This window comes from Henckelia pumila, chromosome 3, assembly GCF_033568475.1.
Source record: "Henckelia pumila isolate YLH828 chromosome 3, ASM3356847v2, whole genome shotgun sequence".
NCBI lineage: Eukaryota > Viridiplantae > Streptophyta > Magnoliopsida > Lamiales > Gesneriaceae > Henckelia > Henckelia pumila.
Genome location: NC_133122.1, coordinates 18,585,140 through 18,603,623, shown reverse-complemented (window position 1 = coordinate 18,603,623; position 18,484 = coordinate 18,585,140). Strand labels below are relative to the sequence as shown.

At 31.1% G+C, this 18,484-nt stretch overlaps 1 protein-coding gene across 1 annotated transcript; it reads right to left on the bottom strand.

Annotated features, from left to right (window-relative positions):
• Positions 1-263: 263 nt before the first annotated feature.
• Positions 264-2,836, bottom strand: LOC140888179 (uncharacterized). Its single transcript, XM_073295867.1, has 4 exons — positions 2,517-2,836; positions 1,176-1,911; positions 1,009-1,091; positions 264-594 (listed from the first exon to the last, which is right to left on the bottom strand). Exons 1-4 carry the CDS (start codon positions 2,834-2,836, stop codon positions 264-266), a joined length of 1,470 nt encoding a protein of 489 aa, XP_073151968.1.
• Positions 2,837-18,484: the final 15,648 nt, after the last annotated feature.

Here is an 18,484-nt window from a genome sequence, read left to right as displayed (position 1 = left end):
AACTTCCAGAAAATGTCATCAAAATGAGGCTATCAAAGCAAAACACCACCAATGCTATGACCAGAACGTGTATGCCTCTTCTTTGGTAAATCCACGGATGATTGTACTTCATTCATCCTCTTCTTCCTGTGAAAATGTAAACACAGTGTATGTCAATAGTGTGTGTCATATAATCTATGTTAGAAAGCAAAATAACTAAGCAAGCAAGACATATAACTGCACTAAACAGTAAGACTGATTCAAGGAAAAGTATAAAAAAAAACCTATTCTATAGCTTCTTTGCAACTGCGTCTATTATGCCCTCGCTTACGACAACGACCACACTTTGCAACACGTGTTTCAACCTGGGACGGTATCCTCTTAGTCTTCCTACGACCTGGTTGACTGCGTACATCAGGAGCATTGATTATAGATCCTTCACCAATACTGTCTTCATTCATGTCAAATGTAGGTATGAGATTAATAATTCCTTTGTACGCTTGACGATACATATCAATGTGAAAATACCGATAACAGAAAGAATATAACGACAAAGACTTCGACTTAATAGCTGCACAAGCATGCTTGCACGGTAACATGTTGATCTCCCAAGCCCTACATGAACAACTTCAATCATTCAAATCAACAGCAAATGATTTATCACCATCAACTACCTCAAATTTTGAACCACATGATCTGTGAACTATCAAGTTTCGAGATTCAATATATGTGCTTGTAAGAGTTTTCTCCTTCTTTGGGCTTAATTCTTGAACCATGGCTAAGGTTGTTTCACGACGCTGGTGCATCATGTTCATGATTTGAACACGTATACCATCCACCATACCCACAATTGGAAGATAACGTGCTGGTTTAACCCAATTATTCTAAGATTCAGCCATGTTATTATTCATGACACCCCAACGTTTTCCACGAAACAAAGCATTCGCCCAACTTTCAGGTTCTGAATTTGTAATAAACTTTCTTGCAAGAGGCATGGATTATGAGATATTGTTAATGTGTTGCATAAACTCCTGATGAGAAGGGGCATATGAAGCCTTTTTAAACACAGAAGACCAATGCTTCTTGTTGTGTAGCGGATAGCTTCGCATAACCTACAATAACAACAAAATTAATGCATTATTAACATTGAAAAAAAAATAGACTTCTAGAAATTCATATTGCAAATAATTACTAACCTGCTTCACAAAATTGTCCACCAAGTGCCTCAAACAATAAGCGTGGTGACTACCAGGAAATAATAAATTAACAGCCTTGATGATACCAGAATGTCTATCAGAGAAGAAGGTGAAATTTTCGAATCCACTGATATGTTGTGAAAGCAGAACACTTCTCAAATTAATACAAAACCATTCCCAGTTACAATCATTCTCGGCATCCACTACAGAATATGCCAATGTAAAAAGATTATCATTAGCATCCTTTCCCACAGCAACTAGGATGCTACCTTTATACTTGTTTTTGATATGAGTGCCATCCAAAAAAATCATTGGTCTACAACCTGTGGAAAAACCATTGGCACATGCATTGAAACAAATGAATAAACGTTTAAATTTATTAGTTAAAGCATCAATCTCGTACTCTGCCACACTTCCTGGATTTGTTTCTCGAACATTACGACAATACCATCTCAACTTATCATAACAATCCTTTTCAGTACCATAGATATCATGCATCGCTAATTCCTTGCCCTTCCAAACCTTGCGGTACTCTAATTCTACTCCATAATTCCTATGTATATCTTTCAACAATAAAGATGGACGATAAGATGGCTCTGCCCTTAATTTTTCTTTCATCAAATTTGCAACCCAAGTTGCATCAGCTCTTGGATGTCCTCTGCCACATAAATTATCTTCTCCACATGTATGCTGTAAATTGCACTTTCGAATACCAAATAGATTGTCTACTTTATGTCTAAAAGCATAAATTCTTCATTTGCAATTTACTTCACTACAAACAACATTAATCTTCTTGCTATCATTTTTCTTATAACAAAATGACCGTCGAGTTGCAACAGAATAATTTTTAATATACGTTCGAAATTCTGTAGCATCCTTAAATGTCTGCCCTTGCCCGTGAATGCAATGTAACCAAGATTCAAGTGAATTTTGTACGTGGATTTGTTCAACCTCATTATCACTTCTAGATTGTGTGTCATCTTCTTCAGCCCTTATGAATTTAATATTCATAAATTCAAAATTCAACATACTACGAAAAATGTATTGCACATATATAAAACTACTACTTCGAACTTAAAAATGTAGAAACATTTTCATACGCATCATCATGATTGAAAAAAGACTTAAAGATGTACAAATAATTTATTAGCTCAATCATGTTTCATAAAGGACTAACCAACTAATATAGAGTTATAAAATTAATATTTTGAACTAAAATATGTATAAACAATTTCACGTGCAAATTCATGCTTCACATGAATTACAGAATCAAACCGATTATAAAAAATCAACACTAATAAGGTCATAGGGCAGAATAATGAAGGAAAAAATGTATTTTACCTCTCCATATTGAACCCTCCTCGAATCTGATCTTTCAACTCAGCCCTCAATTCGATCATACTCAGCTTCATACACATGTGAAGATGGATCATATTACGGACATCATCGTTATCATTTAAGGTAACGTACATCTTGTGCTGGGGAGCTAGGTATTGTAATGACATTGACAGAGGATTTATTTCTTCATATTTGCTAGACAAGCTCAAAAATATATCCTCCAAACTACATCCACTAAAATTTGAGATGACAAAAAGTTGACCTTTGCACTTACAGGTACCTAAAAACACAAGGTTGGAAGAAGACCCAACTCCGGATTCCATTCTACCGACAGACAACAAGGCTTTTCTCCAATTAATCAACGATGAAACCTGCTTGAAGCTTCTTTGATTTTTCGTAGCATTCAGCCCAGATTGTGTTACAAACCTCGAACTCGACTCCTAAAAAATGAAGATGGATTCAAGAGTTCCAATTTAGGGTTGCTTATCGTCTGCCTTCTTGCCCAATTTTCCAGCGTTCATGAGAATTCTTGTGTGGGGATGTCAAGAAAAATTGGGGATATGGTAAAATGAGTAGAAATCGACGGAAATGGGGTGACTTGAAAGTGGGAAAGTTGATCGAGAAGAAGGTGACGGCGATGAGATTTAGGAGAGAGGAGGGAGTTGGAATCGTGATGTAGATAAAGAAATTGTATAAGGTTTGTATAATGTATTTAGAGAATTTAACTTTTAAATTTTAATGTATTATATATTTAGGGAGTTTAAAATAAAAAATTAATGAAATAGGTAGTGCAAACTCATTTTTTCTGACACAGGGACTATCCATAAACTTTTGTTTGTCCATGGGTATTTTATCACAATTCACCCTTGAAATAATTTTAATATATCATGATATTTTTAATATGAAAATATATTATTATAAAATTTATTTAATTTTTAATTATTAATTAAATAAAAAATGATACATTTTAATTTTGAGAATATTTTTTATCCTAAACATTGTTAATATAAATTTGAAAAATAAATTTAATGATTTTTAATTAATTTTTTTAACTTATTTAAATTTTTTATTTAATAAAATTTAAATTATATAAAATTTGACGGGTTCAACGGGTCTAATCCGGATTGGACTCGCTGAGTTCACGGGGCGGGTCGGGTCCATGGGGAGGCGGAGCAGGTCTCGCGTTTGCCCAAACCCGACCCGCTGTCATTCCTAGTCTTTTCCGTACCTTGTTTTCTTGATTAGATTTAATTCAATTTAACTTTCATCTCTATCAATCTCCGATCTTTTAATAGTATTTTCACTCATTCTTATTGTTTTTTAATTTTTTTTTTTTACTTTGTGATATTGCTTATTTTAAAAGTAACTGCATTGCAATGAAATGATTTTTTTTTTGAATTGCAATTTTTGATTTCATAAAAATTTTAATTGTGTGTTCCATTCAAATTTTTATTTATATTAGATTATGCATTGATCTCATGTTGATGATATGATGTCATATTGAAAACAAATTTGGATGTGATATCAAACAAAAATTTTTAAATCTTAAACACGATTCCAAAAAAATTATTGAAGATCTTATTAATGAAAAGCTTTTTAAGGCTACAATGAATAGGTATTACTCATCGTTTTAATTCTTATGCATTATTCTTTGTTTCTCGTTAAAATTTCTAGCCCGGGTGGATTTCGGATCCCAGCTCCGCCATTGCCGGCAACCGTACAGAAACTGGCCCGTTTTGAATTATTCGCGTTTTATAGTATGAAGATAGATACATCTAACGATCTTTATAAATAGAATCCATTATTTTTTTAGTAGACTTCACATATATTGATAAATGAAAATTCTTAGATTTATTACTATAAAAATAGGTTGAAAACTTGAAATGAACCCTCAACGGATAGCATTATGTTCTTTTATTGCAACGGCATCCTTCAAATCTTTCAGATTTATAAGTTTCTTCCCTTTTGTTTTCCTTCTCTAGTATCGACATTCGACACCCAAAAATTTATAATATTGGAATTTCTATTTCTTTTGTAAGAAATATATGCATATATCCCTCTGAATAAAGTAATAACTTAAAACTTGCCTGATACTATAATAATATACATACATTATTATTTTAACGTAAGAACCCTGCTAATTTTATTAGTTTCCATTCTTGATGAAATGCAAACAATGTTCCTTGATTCTCTCCCAAATAGAATGAATTCAATACACCATTTTTGTGTTACTTTGATTTATATTATTATTATTTTCAAAAATATTTTATGCACATTATAAATGAATGTATGAAATAAATTGAAGTTGATGCTAAATAAAAGGCGCATCATATGTTTTCTTTAATTGGTGAAAGGGAAAAGATTAAAATTTTAAGTATCGCTATATTTTAAAATTTAGGCTTCGTTTGGACGTGTTTTAAAAAAAAATTAAATTTTTTTATAAAATGTTTTGAAATTTGTTTTAAGAATATATATATGTGTTTGATAACTATTTTATAAAAATATTTTTATATTTAAAAATGTGTTTGGATAACTGTTTTAGAAAAAACAATTTTAAAGTTAAAAATGATCAAGAAATTGTTTGGAACACTATTTTATATAAAAAATTATTTTTGAGAAAATTGCATATATCACCCTTGTGTAATCCCGGGTTTGCTGATAACCCCCTATGAAAATTTTTTAAGCTAATAACCCCCTGTGATTCTAGATTTGTAGCATCTACACCCTTTTCAGCTAAAAAATGACAAAAATACCCCTACATAAAATAAATGATAAATTAAAGAGTTCATAAAAGTCAAGGGTATTTTCGTTATTTTTTAATCAAAAGGGGTGTGCATGCTATAAATCTAGAATCATAGGGGGTTATTAGCTTAAAAAAATTTCATAGGGGGTTATCAGCAAACCCGAGATTTCACAATGGTGATATATGCAATTTCCCCATTTTTTTTTTCATTAGTGCACATTTAAATGTATAAAATTTAAAGCATTCAAATTCTCATTTTAAATGTAGCAACAAAAAAACATAATAAGTGAATTAAATATATAATAAAATTAAAACGTGCAAAAATAATAATTTATAATAGTAAAAATTGCTTTTTTAGTCATGTATGTTTGTCACTTTGCGAGTTTCGTCCTTTATATTTTCAAATTTCAGTTTTAGTCCGATATCTTTATTATTATTATTTTTTGCAATTTTAGTCTTTTTTCTGATGTGGCGCTGATGTGACATCAATTTAGTGCTGATGTGGAGCTGAAGCTTATAGTGCCACGTATGCATTTTTGAATAAAAAAGACTAAAATCGACAAAAATCGAAACATGCAGGACTAAAACTGAAATATAAAAACATAAAAAATCAAAATCACAAAGTGACAAACATAAAGGACAAAAATTACAGTTTTTCCTTTATAATAATATAATTTTTAACGACTTGATCTCTTTTTAATGACAAAATTATGACACCTAAATATCTAGAGCAAAAATGTGACATAGTTTGAGGTTAAACAAAAAAACTTTCAATAAATGAGAGTAGTGATTTTTCCCTTCACTTAGATCTGATCATAGTCAAAATTCTATCAATAAAAGTTAACAGTTTACCAGTGTCAAATTATTGGTTTACTAGCTTACAATTTACAATTAATAAAATCTATAAACTCCTAATCCAAGCTAATCTATGTCTTCTAGTCATCTTCAAAAAAAAAATAGTCATATAGGGTCAACAAAAGATGACTTTGTTATCTTCACAAACAAGAAGTCATCATAAAAATCAGATTAGTGAGTTTTGATCAAAAGATCATCAATCAAACTCTTAAAATACTTGTAATAAGACTGTAAAGTAAGAAAGTAAGGCTACTAAAATGGCAAAGACTTTATTTGGACATGTACCTTAAAAACGTTTTTCATATTTTGTAAAATGTTTTTGTAAAATATTTTTTAAAAAGTTTTCTCCAAGTATAGTTTTTAAATAACACTTGAAATATGTTTTTAGATGTTTTTAGAATGAAACTATGGAATGCAGAGATGAACAACATTAGTTTGAAATGTTAATTTTTTTCAATAGTTGTCTAAACACATATTTATTTTTAAAACAACTTTTGATAGATTTTATAAAAAGTTTTTAAAAAATTATTTTATAAAAACGTTTTATAAGTACATGTCCAAACTAACAGAACCTTTATTTCTTGGAATGTAGATTGAACGACGTTTATTATGTGCCAACCAACTGAATTCACAAGAGATTTGCTGCCTGAATGTTTCAAACAGAATAATTTCTCTAGGTGTTTTGATAAATGATGATCTTTAGAACTATCATGGAAGTAAATAGTAATGCATGTAAAGGTAGGTTGAAATGACCCGAAATCATCTAGTGGTGTGATAAGTGCATTTTGTATGAATATTTTGGTGTTGTTTTTATATTTATTTTGCATGCATTCATAGTGTTTTATAAGTTTTATTCATAATTTATTGCATGTGTGTGCATTTCACTCTTCGGGTTGATTTTTGTAGAAATATTGAAGAAATCATGATTTTTGGAACAAGAGAAGAGCCGCAAGAATGAACTACGGAGCAACAATGGTCAACTATTCATTTTTAATGATTGAGAGATCCAAATCCAATCTCCACCGTTCAAAATGAAGTTCAAGATGTTTGAAGCTGCTGTCCAAATTTCGGCTGGATCTGACGGCTAGAACTCGAGATATGATTTTTTTTCAAAAAACCGTGCGCTGAGAGGGAATGCAAGGACCCAGACACGGAAGTGGCACGGGGTCCGGACATTTCGCGAGGAAAAAATATTTTGGGTCAGAAAGTTGCTCGCTCGAGGGCATGTTTATGCGCTCGAGCGAGCCTGGAGCAGCATGAAAAAAATAAAACAAAAGATTTCTCGCTCGAGCGCATAAACCGAGACGGGCATGTAGATTTTTAATTTTGGAAAACATTTATTCGAGAAAGAATAAATCTTTTGGAGAGTGGGGCATATAAATAAGTCTTTTTTCATCAGATTAAGGGTTCCGCATATCAGATCACACAACACGTGAAGGAGGCGGCTCGAGATTGAAGGCTTTCTTTTTTTTTTATTTTTTGATTATTGTTTTCAATTATTGATTAGTTTTTTTTCAACCAAAGCCGCGTGATTGGGCCGAACAAATCTATATAGAAAACTTTGATGTTTGTTTGGGATTTTTCAGATTTGGTTTTATATTATTGATTATTAGATTTATATTTGTCTTGTGAATGATTTGGCCAATTGTTTGCTTGCATGTTAATCGATTCCAAGTCGACAGAGGAGGAATTGATTTCGATCACTCTAATAATTGACACAAGGTAAAATTGACTAGAAATAGTACTCAATTTCATCGTGCGGTTTTAGGTGCAAACTGAATTCTCATAGTTCCTAATTCATTTGAGTTTGATTAGAATTATGAAAATTAATCTGTCAATATTTGAATAGATTTAATTGTTCTATAAATAAATCTTTAAACAAGTTAGGAGAATTCACCGTAATTTAAGATTTAAATATGAGTTCTGAATTGACTACATGTTACATTGTTTGTTCCGTATCTGGGTGTGTCTTGGTTGGCTTATTTTAATTAGAATTATCATTGAGTTCTAGTTTTTAGTTAATTTCATAATTATTTATTATTTTAAATTCTTATTTTATTCAATTCATACTCATTTCTATTATTTTGTCTAGATTAAGTAAAATAATCAAATCTTCAAAATTGACAACAGTCCCTGTGGGATCGATACTTGGACTCTCTGTCCACTTTACTATTACTTGACCTAGTGCACTTGCTAGTTAATACCGAATTAAGCAGCCAAGTTTTCGGCGTCGTTGTCGGGGACTGTTTAGTTAATATTAGGATAGATTATTTGCTTGAAACTATATTTTTTTCCTTGCCTTTATTTAATTTTTAATTTTTAATATTTTTTTACTTGTGGATCATCGACAGGTGTTCACAAGGTTTGCCCAACAATACTCGGAGTCATTATATATTGCTTGGGGGAGATTCAATTATTTGGAAAACAGATTTCGATACCATGATTTGTCAAACTACACGCTAACTTAGATTTTCTGTGGTGGATTGGATGAAACAATAAGAAGTTGGGTAGATTATGGAGTTTTGGCAACTGTCAGTCACTTGTTCAGCAGAGATTACAACAATGCGATGCACTTGTTAAATGATATGGCAGATTTCATGGCATTGTGATCCTTTACTACAGGGTTGAAGTCATCAATATCCTCCAAAATTCAACTTCAAAAATTTTGCGAACCAACCATTTGAGCTTCAAAAAGAGTGTATAGGGCATTCTGAAGATTATGTGGCTCAGTTGAAAAACATTGTGAAAAAGAAGGCAGAGATAAATAAGTTCTTAGAAAGCCGCATTAACTCTTTGAGTCTTTTAGATGAACAGATTGAACTTTTTATGGAACCATTTTCTGAGATATGTCAAGAAAATGAAGTAATTGAGCCAAAACAAGAAGAAATATTATTAGAGGAATTTTGATTGAAGAGGAGCCAAACGTGACAGTGGAGGAGGAAAAAAATATACAAAGCGAAAGATTTGACCTCGTCAATGGTTCTTATACGTACACCACTTGAAGATTCATTCTTCCTATTGATGCCAGCTCCACAGTATTACATCCTCGATGAGCTTCAGCCTAGATTCGGAGTCTCTCCCCAAAATAATCATTTTATGTTAAGTATTGTTGAAGTGGCAAAATTACAAAGTCAATATCATTCCAAGATTGAGGGCGTCGAAAATCAAGACTCATACGTAGAGTCGAATGATTCTTACTATGGGCGGCAACCTCTCTTTGATGGTTGCTAATGTATAGTCTGGCGATAGACTATAAACTTAGCGTTGACTGGGAGATAACATAGTGTTCTTACCTTGATCTTTATTTTATTTTTGGTTTATGTTTCTTTTTATTTGAATTTTGCTTCTTTCCGATGTCAGTTTGCCATGCCTGCCGCTATACCCAATCTTATGCTATCGCCCATACCGCTGAGAAGAAAGCGGACGAATCTATAACCAGAGGAGTGTTATTTTTGTTTTCATTATTCGTCTTGAATTGTGTTCATTGTTTCGAAAGCATTGAGGGCAATGCTTTGAATAAGTATGGGGGGAGTCTAGTTTTTATATTTTTATTTTTTTTTGTGTTTGTGTTGCATCAGTCATGTTTTAGTTTATTTGCATATAGTTCGTGTCAGTTTTGTTGTTGTTTGCATGTGTGTTAAGTAGAATAATGAATGAGAGCCAATGATGATATGAAGTTATATTTTTGTGAAATTTTTTGGTTTTGCTCTTGACTTGACATGAAAAATTGTAGGTTGATCTGTGAATATTTTTTTAAGCACTCATGTTAGACCAGTGAATTGTAGCAAAACCATTGATGATGTTTTTATCTGTTTAACCATTGTACGGTACTAGGTGTTTTGTGATCTTAATTGTGTCATGTGAATTCTATGATCCTTTAACAAATTACACTTATGATCTTTGGCACACCAAATTTTTTGAAAAAGTGACATAGAATTTTTTTTTTTGAAACACTCAACTTCATCCGGTTCATGAACAAGGAATTGAAATCCTAATTACCTTGTCATTGGCTAAGTTTGTGGATTAAATGAGGTTATTTTTCTTTAAAATAAATAATTTGGCTTAGGAAAATTAATAAAAATTTCATCCGGGTTTCTGACAAGGGATTGAAATCATAATCGCTTGGTTAGAAGCTAAGTTTGCGGGTTCAATGAGATTATTGCTCCATCTGAGATATAGACGAGGGAATTGAAATTCGAATCTTATCACAGTTATAGCTAAGTTTGCGGGTAATTATTGAGATTTAAAAATGTCGGGTGCACAATCCGGCGGTACGTAAAAATAATCTCAAATAAAGTGTGTTAGAGATAATTAGAAGGAATGTATGCATGCGAGTGACTCTCGCACTAATGTGTTATTAGTTCGCTAAGCAGTTTTAAAACGGATTCTTTCTAAGTTGCATGTAGCTGAAATAACATTGCACACGCACACGTTCACGCTAAACCAAATGTGTAGTTGAGAGAATTCGTGTTTTTTAGTTGACAATAGAACTTATCGGAGGCTAATTCCCATGAATTTTTCCTACTTTATTTTTGTTGTGTGTTTGTTTATCATATTTCTTGCTCGAGTGCAATTAAGATTTAAGTATGGGGGATTTGATAAGTACATTTTGTGTGCATATTTTGGTGTTGTTTTTATATTTATTTTGCATGCATTCATAGTGTTTTATAAGTTTTATTCATAATTTATTGCATGTATGTGCATTTCACTTTTCGGGTTGATTTTTGTAGAAATATTGAAGAAATCATGATTTTTGGAACAATAGAAGAGACATAAGAATGAACTACGGAGCAACAATGGTCAACAATTCATTTTTAATGATTGAGAGATCCAAATCCGATCTTCACCGTTCAAAATGAAGTTCAAGATGTTTGAAGCTTATGTCCAAATTTTGGCTCGATCCGACGGCTAGAACTCGAGATATGATTTTTTTCAAGAAAACTGCGCGCTTAGAGGGAGGATGCACGAACCCAAGCACAGAGGTGGCACGGGGTTCAGACATTTCGCAAGGAAAAATATTTTGGGGCAGAAAGTTGCTCGCTCGAGCGCATGTTTATGCGTTCGAGCGAGCCTGGAGCAGCGTGAAAAAAATAAAACAGAAGATTTTTCGCTCGAGCTCATGTTTATGCGCTTAAGCGAGACGGGCGTGCAGAATCTTAATTTTGGAAAACTCTTGTTCGAGAAGGAATCAATCTTTTGAAGAGTTGGGGCGTATAAATAAGTCTTCTTTCATCAGATTAAGGGTTCCGCATATCAGATCGCATAACACGTGAAGGAGGCGGCTCGAGATTGAAGGCTTTCTTCTTTTTCTTTTTTATTTTTTGATTATTGTTTTCAATTATTGATTAGTTTTTCTTCAACCAAGGCCGCGTGATTGGGCCGAACAAATTTATGTAGAAAACTTGGATGTTTGTTTGTGATCTTTCAGATTTGGTTTTATATTATTGATTATTAGATTTATATTTGTCTTATGCTGAATGAACTGACCAATTGTTTGCTTGCATGTTAATCGATTCCAAGTCGACAGAGGAGGAATTGATTTCGATCACTCTAATAATTGACACGACGTAATTGACTAGAAATAGTACTCGATTTCATCGTGCGGTTTTAGGTGCAAACTGAATTCTCATAGTTCCTAATGCATTTGAGTTTGATTAAAATTATGAAAATTAATCCGACAATATTTGAATAGATTTAATTGTTTTATAAATAGATCTTTAAACAAGTTATGAGAATTCATCGTAATTTAAGATTTAAATCTGAGTCCTGAATTGACTACATGTTACATTGTTTGTTCCGTACCTGCGTGTGTCTTGGTTGACTTATTTTATTTAGAATTATCATTGAGTTCTTGTTTTTAGTTAATTTCATAATTATTTATTATTTTAAATTCTTATTTATTCAATTCACACTCTTTTATATTATTTTGTCTAGATTAAGTAAAATAATCAAATCTTGAAAATTGACAACAGTCCCTGTGAGATCGATACTTGGACTCTCTGTTCACTTTACTATTACTTGACCTAGTGCGCTTGCTAGTTAATATCGAATTAAGCGGTCATGGTGCCTTGCTAAAATGAAGTTGTACAATTGGATAGGGAAAGCTATAGTCTAATTTTGACTTTTGGTACAATAAATTTCCGGATGGGAGTATGGGTGGAAGCCACAGTGGATTGGGTCACGATATATATGATGAAATTTTTAATACCTTTGTGGCTATAGCAGACTTCTGCAAAATGATTTTTATATTTTAGTTAAGTTATTTTTAGGGAAATATCACTGTAAAATATTATAAATATATATTTTATCACTGTAAACTTTTAATAGCCATCTCAAATCTTGATATTTTATAAAATTATTATATTTGTCTTTCATATGAATGATTGGTTGAGCATATGTTACTCATGCAGTCATGCGTTCTGGCAAACACTTTAAGATTTTTTTTTTAATTTGCACCAAAGTACATATTTGACCTTTTAAAAGTATAATTTTTAAATATTTCAACTCTTAATACTCAATTTTTATTAAAATCCAATTATAAAATATTAATCAAACATTTTTCATTTTATTAATTTTTATTTTTATTTTAAATTATTATTCTTAATTAATTTATTTCTAAAAAAATTATTAGTTTATCTTGCTATTATTATTTTATTACACGCACTTCCTGTTTTCAAATTTTTCATTAAACATGCATTCATAAACAAGGATTTAAGTATCTAAAAATACCAAAATATTAAACCAGAATTATAAGTTAATGGATATTAATTTTTCGATTTAGGATTATATTGTATTTAACCAAAATTTAAAATTTTCAAAAAAATACATTGCAATTTGCAATAAATAATAAATAAATAAAACGAAAATATTTAATAAATATTTTTTAATTGGATCTTAAGAAAATTATATATCATAAGTTGAAGAGATATAACAAATAGAAAATTATCACATTTAAATAAATAATTAAATTAGTTTTGTTTATAATTTTATATTTAATTGAATAAAAATAAAAGTTTAATTAAATAACTATGAAAAATATTAATTATATGAAAAATATATTTTAATAGTAAATTTTATTATTATATTAAATTAAGTAATGGGTTCAATTATTTTTTAAATAAACTTTAATACTTAAATTAAGTAAAATAATTGTATAAATAAACTTATTTAGAAATATTATTTAATGTATTAAAATTTTTTTTTACATTATCTAAAAAATTTCAGAAAAATTAATAATATGAAAAAATTAATAATTAATAAAATTAAAAATATTTAATAAATATTTTATAATTGAATTTGAATAAAAATTATGTATTATGGGTTGAATTGATAAAAAAATATACTTTCAAGGGATCAAATACGTATTTTCAATATTTTGTAGGGTATTTGGTGAAAAAAATTCAAAATGTTTATCCAGTCGTATGAGTAGCGCGTGCTCAACCAATCACTCATATAAAGAAGCACGTGTGCTAATTTTATAAAAGTTCTGTGTTAGAATTCATACTAGCATAATAGTAGTATCTTAATATTAAATCCAATTGCCCAAAATCGTTTCGGACATGTGAGATTGATAAAAATTCACATATATACTCAAATTAAAAATAAACTATTAGTCGTAGCGCAAGAATATTACTTTTATATCAACCATCACATCAACCCTATATCAGCGTGAAGTATATCTGAGTTGAGTACGTAATAAGAATGGTCGTCTCAAGTTCATCATCTTCTCCTACATATAAAGAATTTACCTATTAGACACCATCTTTTTGTTTATCAAAATTAACATTATGCGATATATTATAAATATTACATTTTTGTTTTGTTTTCTTTTTTTTAAAAAAAAAAAATTTCGATATTAAAATTTAGTCCCTTAATAATTTTTAGAACTATGATATCATGAATATCGGATTTTTGCTTCCACAGCGCAGTTATGCAATTTTCCCTTGTTTATTTATTTCCGGCCTTTTTGTTTTTTTTTTTAATTGGCTATCTAGCTCTGGCAAACATAACCGGTGGCGTAACCTCTTCCGATGGTGGGCGGCGAGAGTGATCAAATCCTAAGAACTGAAATGATGGTATTGGTAACTGCCCTTTCGATGTCCATTATGTACTAAGCCTCTTTTTTATTCTTGATCAACTCACACTTCTTTTTTATTATGGGTTAATAATTGCATTATCCTTGTCTTTGAGGCATGACCAAACTCATAATCGTCTCTATTAAAATCGTAAATATATCTACATGAGCTACCACAGTTGTTGGAAATAGCATTCATTGGACCATGTGCATTGATTTTTATATATACATAATGAACCTTATTTGGAAACCTTCTTAAGTAAATTAAATGTTAGTTTAACACTTATCAAGCATTAATATTGACTTCCCACCACCCAAAGTTTCCAGCTGACAACTACTTTTATAGACATTATCATTCTACTTTTATAGACATTATCATTTGGTGTATTTAAGGTTAAAGATTTAATTATCAATATTTGTTAGATCAAAAAATAGTAAACCTTAATATATTGATAAATCTCACCTTTAAATTTATAAAATGCAGATAGAATCTTATTCACCGAACTAAACAATGCTCACGTGGGCTACTTCCTGAGTGGTGAAGAAAACTTAAAATTTTGCATTTTCAGTTGAAACCTATAACTAATTAAAAAATATTTACTCAAACACACATTTAGCAGTTTATCGATATGTGCAAGTATATCTAGAACTTTAATACATAGTGGCAACAAAGTTTTAGAAAAACAATAACCACTAAAAAATTGAAAAAAAAAAAAAAAAAACGCCTCCATTACTACGGTTTCAAACAATCGTTGCAATTTTTGTTACGGAATATAAAAATTCGCAGCAAAAGAAATCGGAAATTAAAAAAAAAAAACACATGCGACGGTTTTTATATGATCTTGCAAAAATTACATATGCGACGTTTTATACATTACCGTCGCAATTTACTGTCGCGAGTTTCTACGAAAATTTACTAACCGTCAGAAATGTTGTTCATGATCCAGCGTGTATAATTGAACTCACTGTACGACGGTTAGTAAATTTTTGCATTTATATTTTCACGCGTTTATATATTGGGGGATTTCAAATAATGTCTACATTTATATTTCCACGCGCGTATTTATTGGGGGATTTCAAATTTGTCACGGTTTCAATATAAATCGTCGCACATTGCAAGGGTTTAATCTAAACCGTCGCAAATTTGCGACGTTTTATGCACAAATTGTCGCTAATATCAATAATATTTTCAATTTTCAAATTTACGACCACTTTAGTATAAATATCGCAATTGTGACGGTGTTTTAAAATCTGTCGTAATTTTCAAAACGCATGCATTATTGTAGGGGTGGGCACGGGTCGGATAGTTCGGGTTTCGGGTAGTTTGGGTCGGGTACCCGACTAATCGGGTAGTGTTTTACGCTACCTGAAACCAAACCGACAACCTCGTCGAGTACCCGATTAAGTCGGGTTTGGGTCGGGTCGGGTCGATTTCGGGTTTCTTATTTTTAAAGAAATAAATAAAAAAATGGAAAAAACACTACAAATTAATATTTACATGAAGCACCAAGAAAGTATGTCAAAATTTAGGATTGAACAATTCACCAGCTTGATGTTATGAATGTGATGAAAATTTATTTTCATGGCAAAGACATCAAACTAATGGGCTACTGGGCTTATTTATCCAATTACAAAGTCCAAACCAAATAAACAATAGCCCATATATATATATTTTAAAATATATTAATAAATAATAATATTAGTCGGGTACCCGATCGGATATTTCGGATAGCATATGACTACCCGAACCCAAACCGACTAAATATTAATCGGGTTCGGGTAACCCAAACTACCCGATTAAATTTTATTGTGGCCTTTTTAGTTGCGATGAATTTAATATAATCTGTTGCTAATTGCGACCGTTTTATAACATTTTACTTACTACCCGATTAGCAACAGATTATACACTAAAATATCGTAATTGTGACGGTTTTTTTCATATCACACAGAGTAATGGATTTTTAATCCCCGTTGAGATAGTTAAATTTAAAGAGTTAAATTTAATGAACAAAGAAGTGAGACTTCTTATTTAAGAGTAGAGGAGTAAGATTTCCTAAAATGATATAGGGATGGACATTTTTGGAAATCACTGAATTCGGATTCAGAAAATTTATCTTGACTCTAAAAGATGCAGAAATGGTTTCTGTGAACATTGGTGAAATTGGTTTATCAATCTGAGTCACGATGAATTTTATATTAATTTCTGAACATGCGGGTTTTGCTTGTCGGACTTGAACTTATGACTAATGGGCAACTTTCGAAACGCTTGCATTTATATCACAGTAATTAGCAACAGATTATACACAAAATATGTGGCCTTTTTAGTTGCGATGAATTTAATATAATCTGTTGCTAATTGCGACCGTTTTATAACATCCGTCACAACTTTCAAAAAGTGTTCATTTATTGTTGGTTTTTTACGTTGCTATGGTCTATGGATTTAGCGAAGGTTATTTAAAATCCGTCGATAATTGTGACGGTTTTATAAAATCCAGCGCAACTTGCATTTAAAGATAAACCGTTACATGTAAATATTATCTATACAATATACTCTCTCCGTCCTAATTATATTGTGCACGTTTTCTTTTTTGTTTGTCCCAAATATATAATCATACACCATATTTAGTAATATTTTTTTACACTTCTTTACTAATATACCCCTATTAACTACACCTTGAAAATTGTGCAATCATTTTTTAATACATTAAATAGGGATAAAATAGGAAGTTTATATAAAATTTACTTTTCCAATAAATTTTTCTTAATTCGTGTGAAAACTAAAACAAGACAACATATATGAGACGGAAGGAGTATTAAGTAAGAGTAGTGATATCTTGGTATGTCATCATCTTTATTTTTGTCTTTATATAGTTATAAAATTATGAACATACCATTTTTATTGTTTTTTATTTCATGAATATTTATTTACAAAAATATCATTTTTAATCTAACTATTTATTATTATAATTTTTTTATATTTTAAATTAAAAAATAAACAATAAAAATCACGCAAACCATTGTCCAGGTGGTTTCTATTTTCGACAATTTGCGACGATTAAAAATGTGCTACGCCTTTAAAAAAAAACTATCCAAATTATTTTCCGACGTATTTTGAAAGCATCGCAAAATCGTCGCAAAAAATTCTTGTTTCAGCAATAATGGCTTGAGAAACACTACAGCAAGTAAAAATTGGCAATTTGATTTTTTGATCCATTATACTTACACCTCAACAATTTACTTTCTCCAAATCAAGAATTCAGATTTGTTTTCTTTTTTGTAATATTTGTGCCGCGTAATGCATGCTTGATGTGTTACGTTGCACAGGGACTTGGTTTCAAGTTGATTTTGCTACCACTATTTTCAATACAGTTGTTAGTTTTCAAGAAGCGAATTTCCTCCTGAAACAAATATTTCGTTGCAAAGACATTACCCATTAATTGATTGGCTTATACATGAATATATACTTCATGTTAGAAATTGAATTGTGTTACTTTTTTCTTCTTGCATTTCTATCATCTTTATCATACATAAATTCTTGTATAAATAAACTACACTTCATGCCAGTTTTGAGCTCAAATTCATACCCAGAAACTAACGACATAACCGGCACAAATGAATATAGCAAAATGGCGATTTAGTGTCCAGTTGAACTCAAGCTTGAACGCAGAGATCCACTCACTAATCGAGTCGAGCTTGAGTGTACATCAAGCCTAGACCCTCGTGAACACATGTCATCTTATTCGCGGCAACATCCCAAACAACGATCCTCCACCTAAATACCGCCGTGGCGGAGGATGAGACACACGAAAAGGGGGACAAAATGGCAGGCACAACTTGTTTTCAGAATCAATTACAAGCCATAATTTTACTTGAAAATGATGCATGACACCAATGATTCATGCATTATCCACAAAACTTCATAAAATTGGAAAGTTCTTAGCATAGAGTGCAAATCGCCAAATTGATTGCTTATTAATCCCTTTCCTCCTTAGTATTGCGATAATAATACTCACTAAATGCATGCATCATTTGGCATCTGCATGAACCATCAGCACATGCCACAAAGAAAATGTCTGAACTGTCACTTTCTTGTTTCTATTTTTATTTTCTTCTTTTTCCCCCTACGGCTGAGGCCCACAAGAATTCGCGTCCCCCCTCATCTTTTCAATCATAATGTGTTGCAGATAAAAGTCCTTCCACTTCTGAAACCCCTAGTTTCTTTAGGGTATACCAACTTGCATCAGGCTAAAAGGACTGCTCAGTTGTGAAATAAATTAAACAGTAGATACTAATGTAATC

Coding starts and splice junctions, on each gene's coding strand:
- LOC140888179 (XM_073295867.1), bottom strand. CDS start 2,836: ATGGAATCCGGAGTTGGGTCTTCTTCCAACCTTGTGTTTTTAGGTACC. Junction 1,912..2,516: donor GGAGGGTTCAATATGGAGAG/GTAAAATACATT, acceptor TTATGCTTTTAG/ACATAAAGTAGACAATCTAT. Junction 1,092..1,175: donor TGGACAATTTTGTGAAGCAG/GTTAGTAATTAT, acceptor TTGTTATTGTAG/GTTATGCGAAGCTATCCGCT.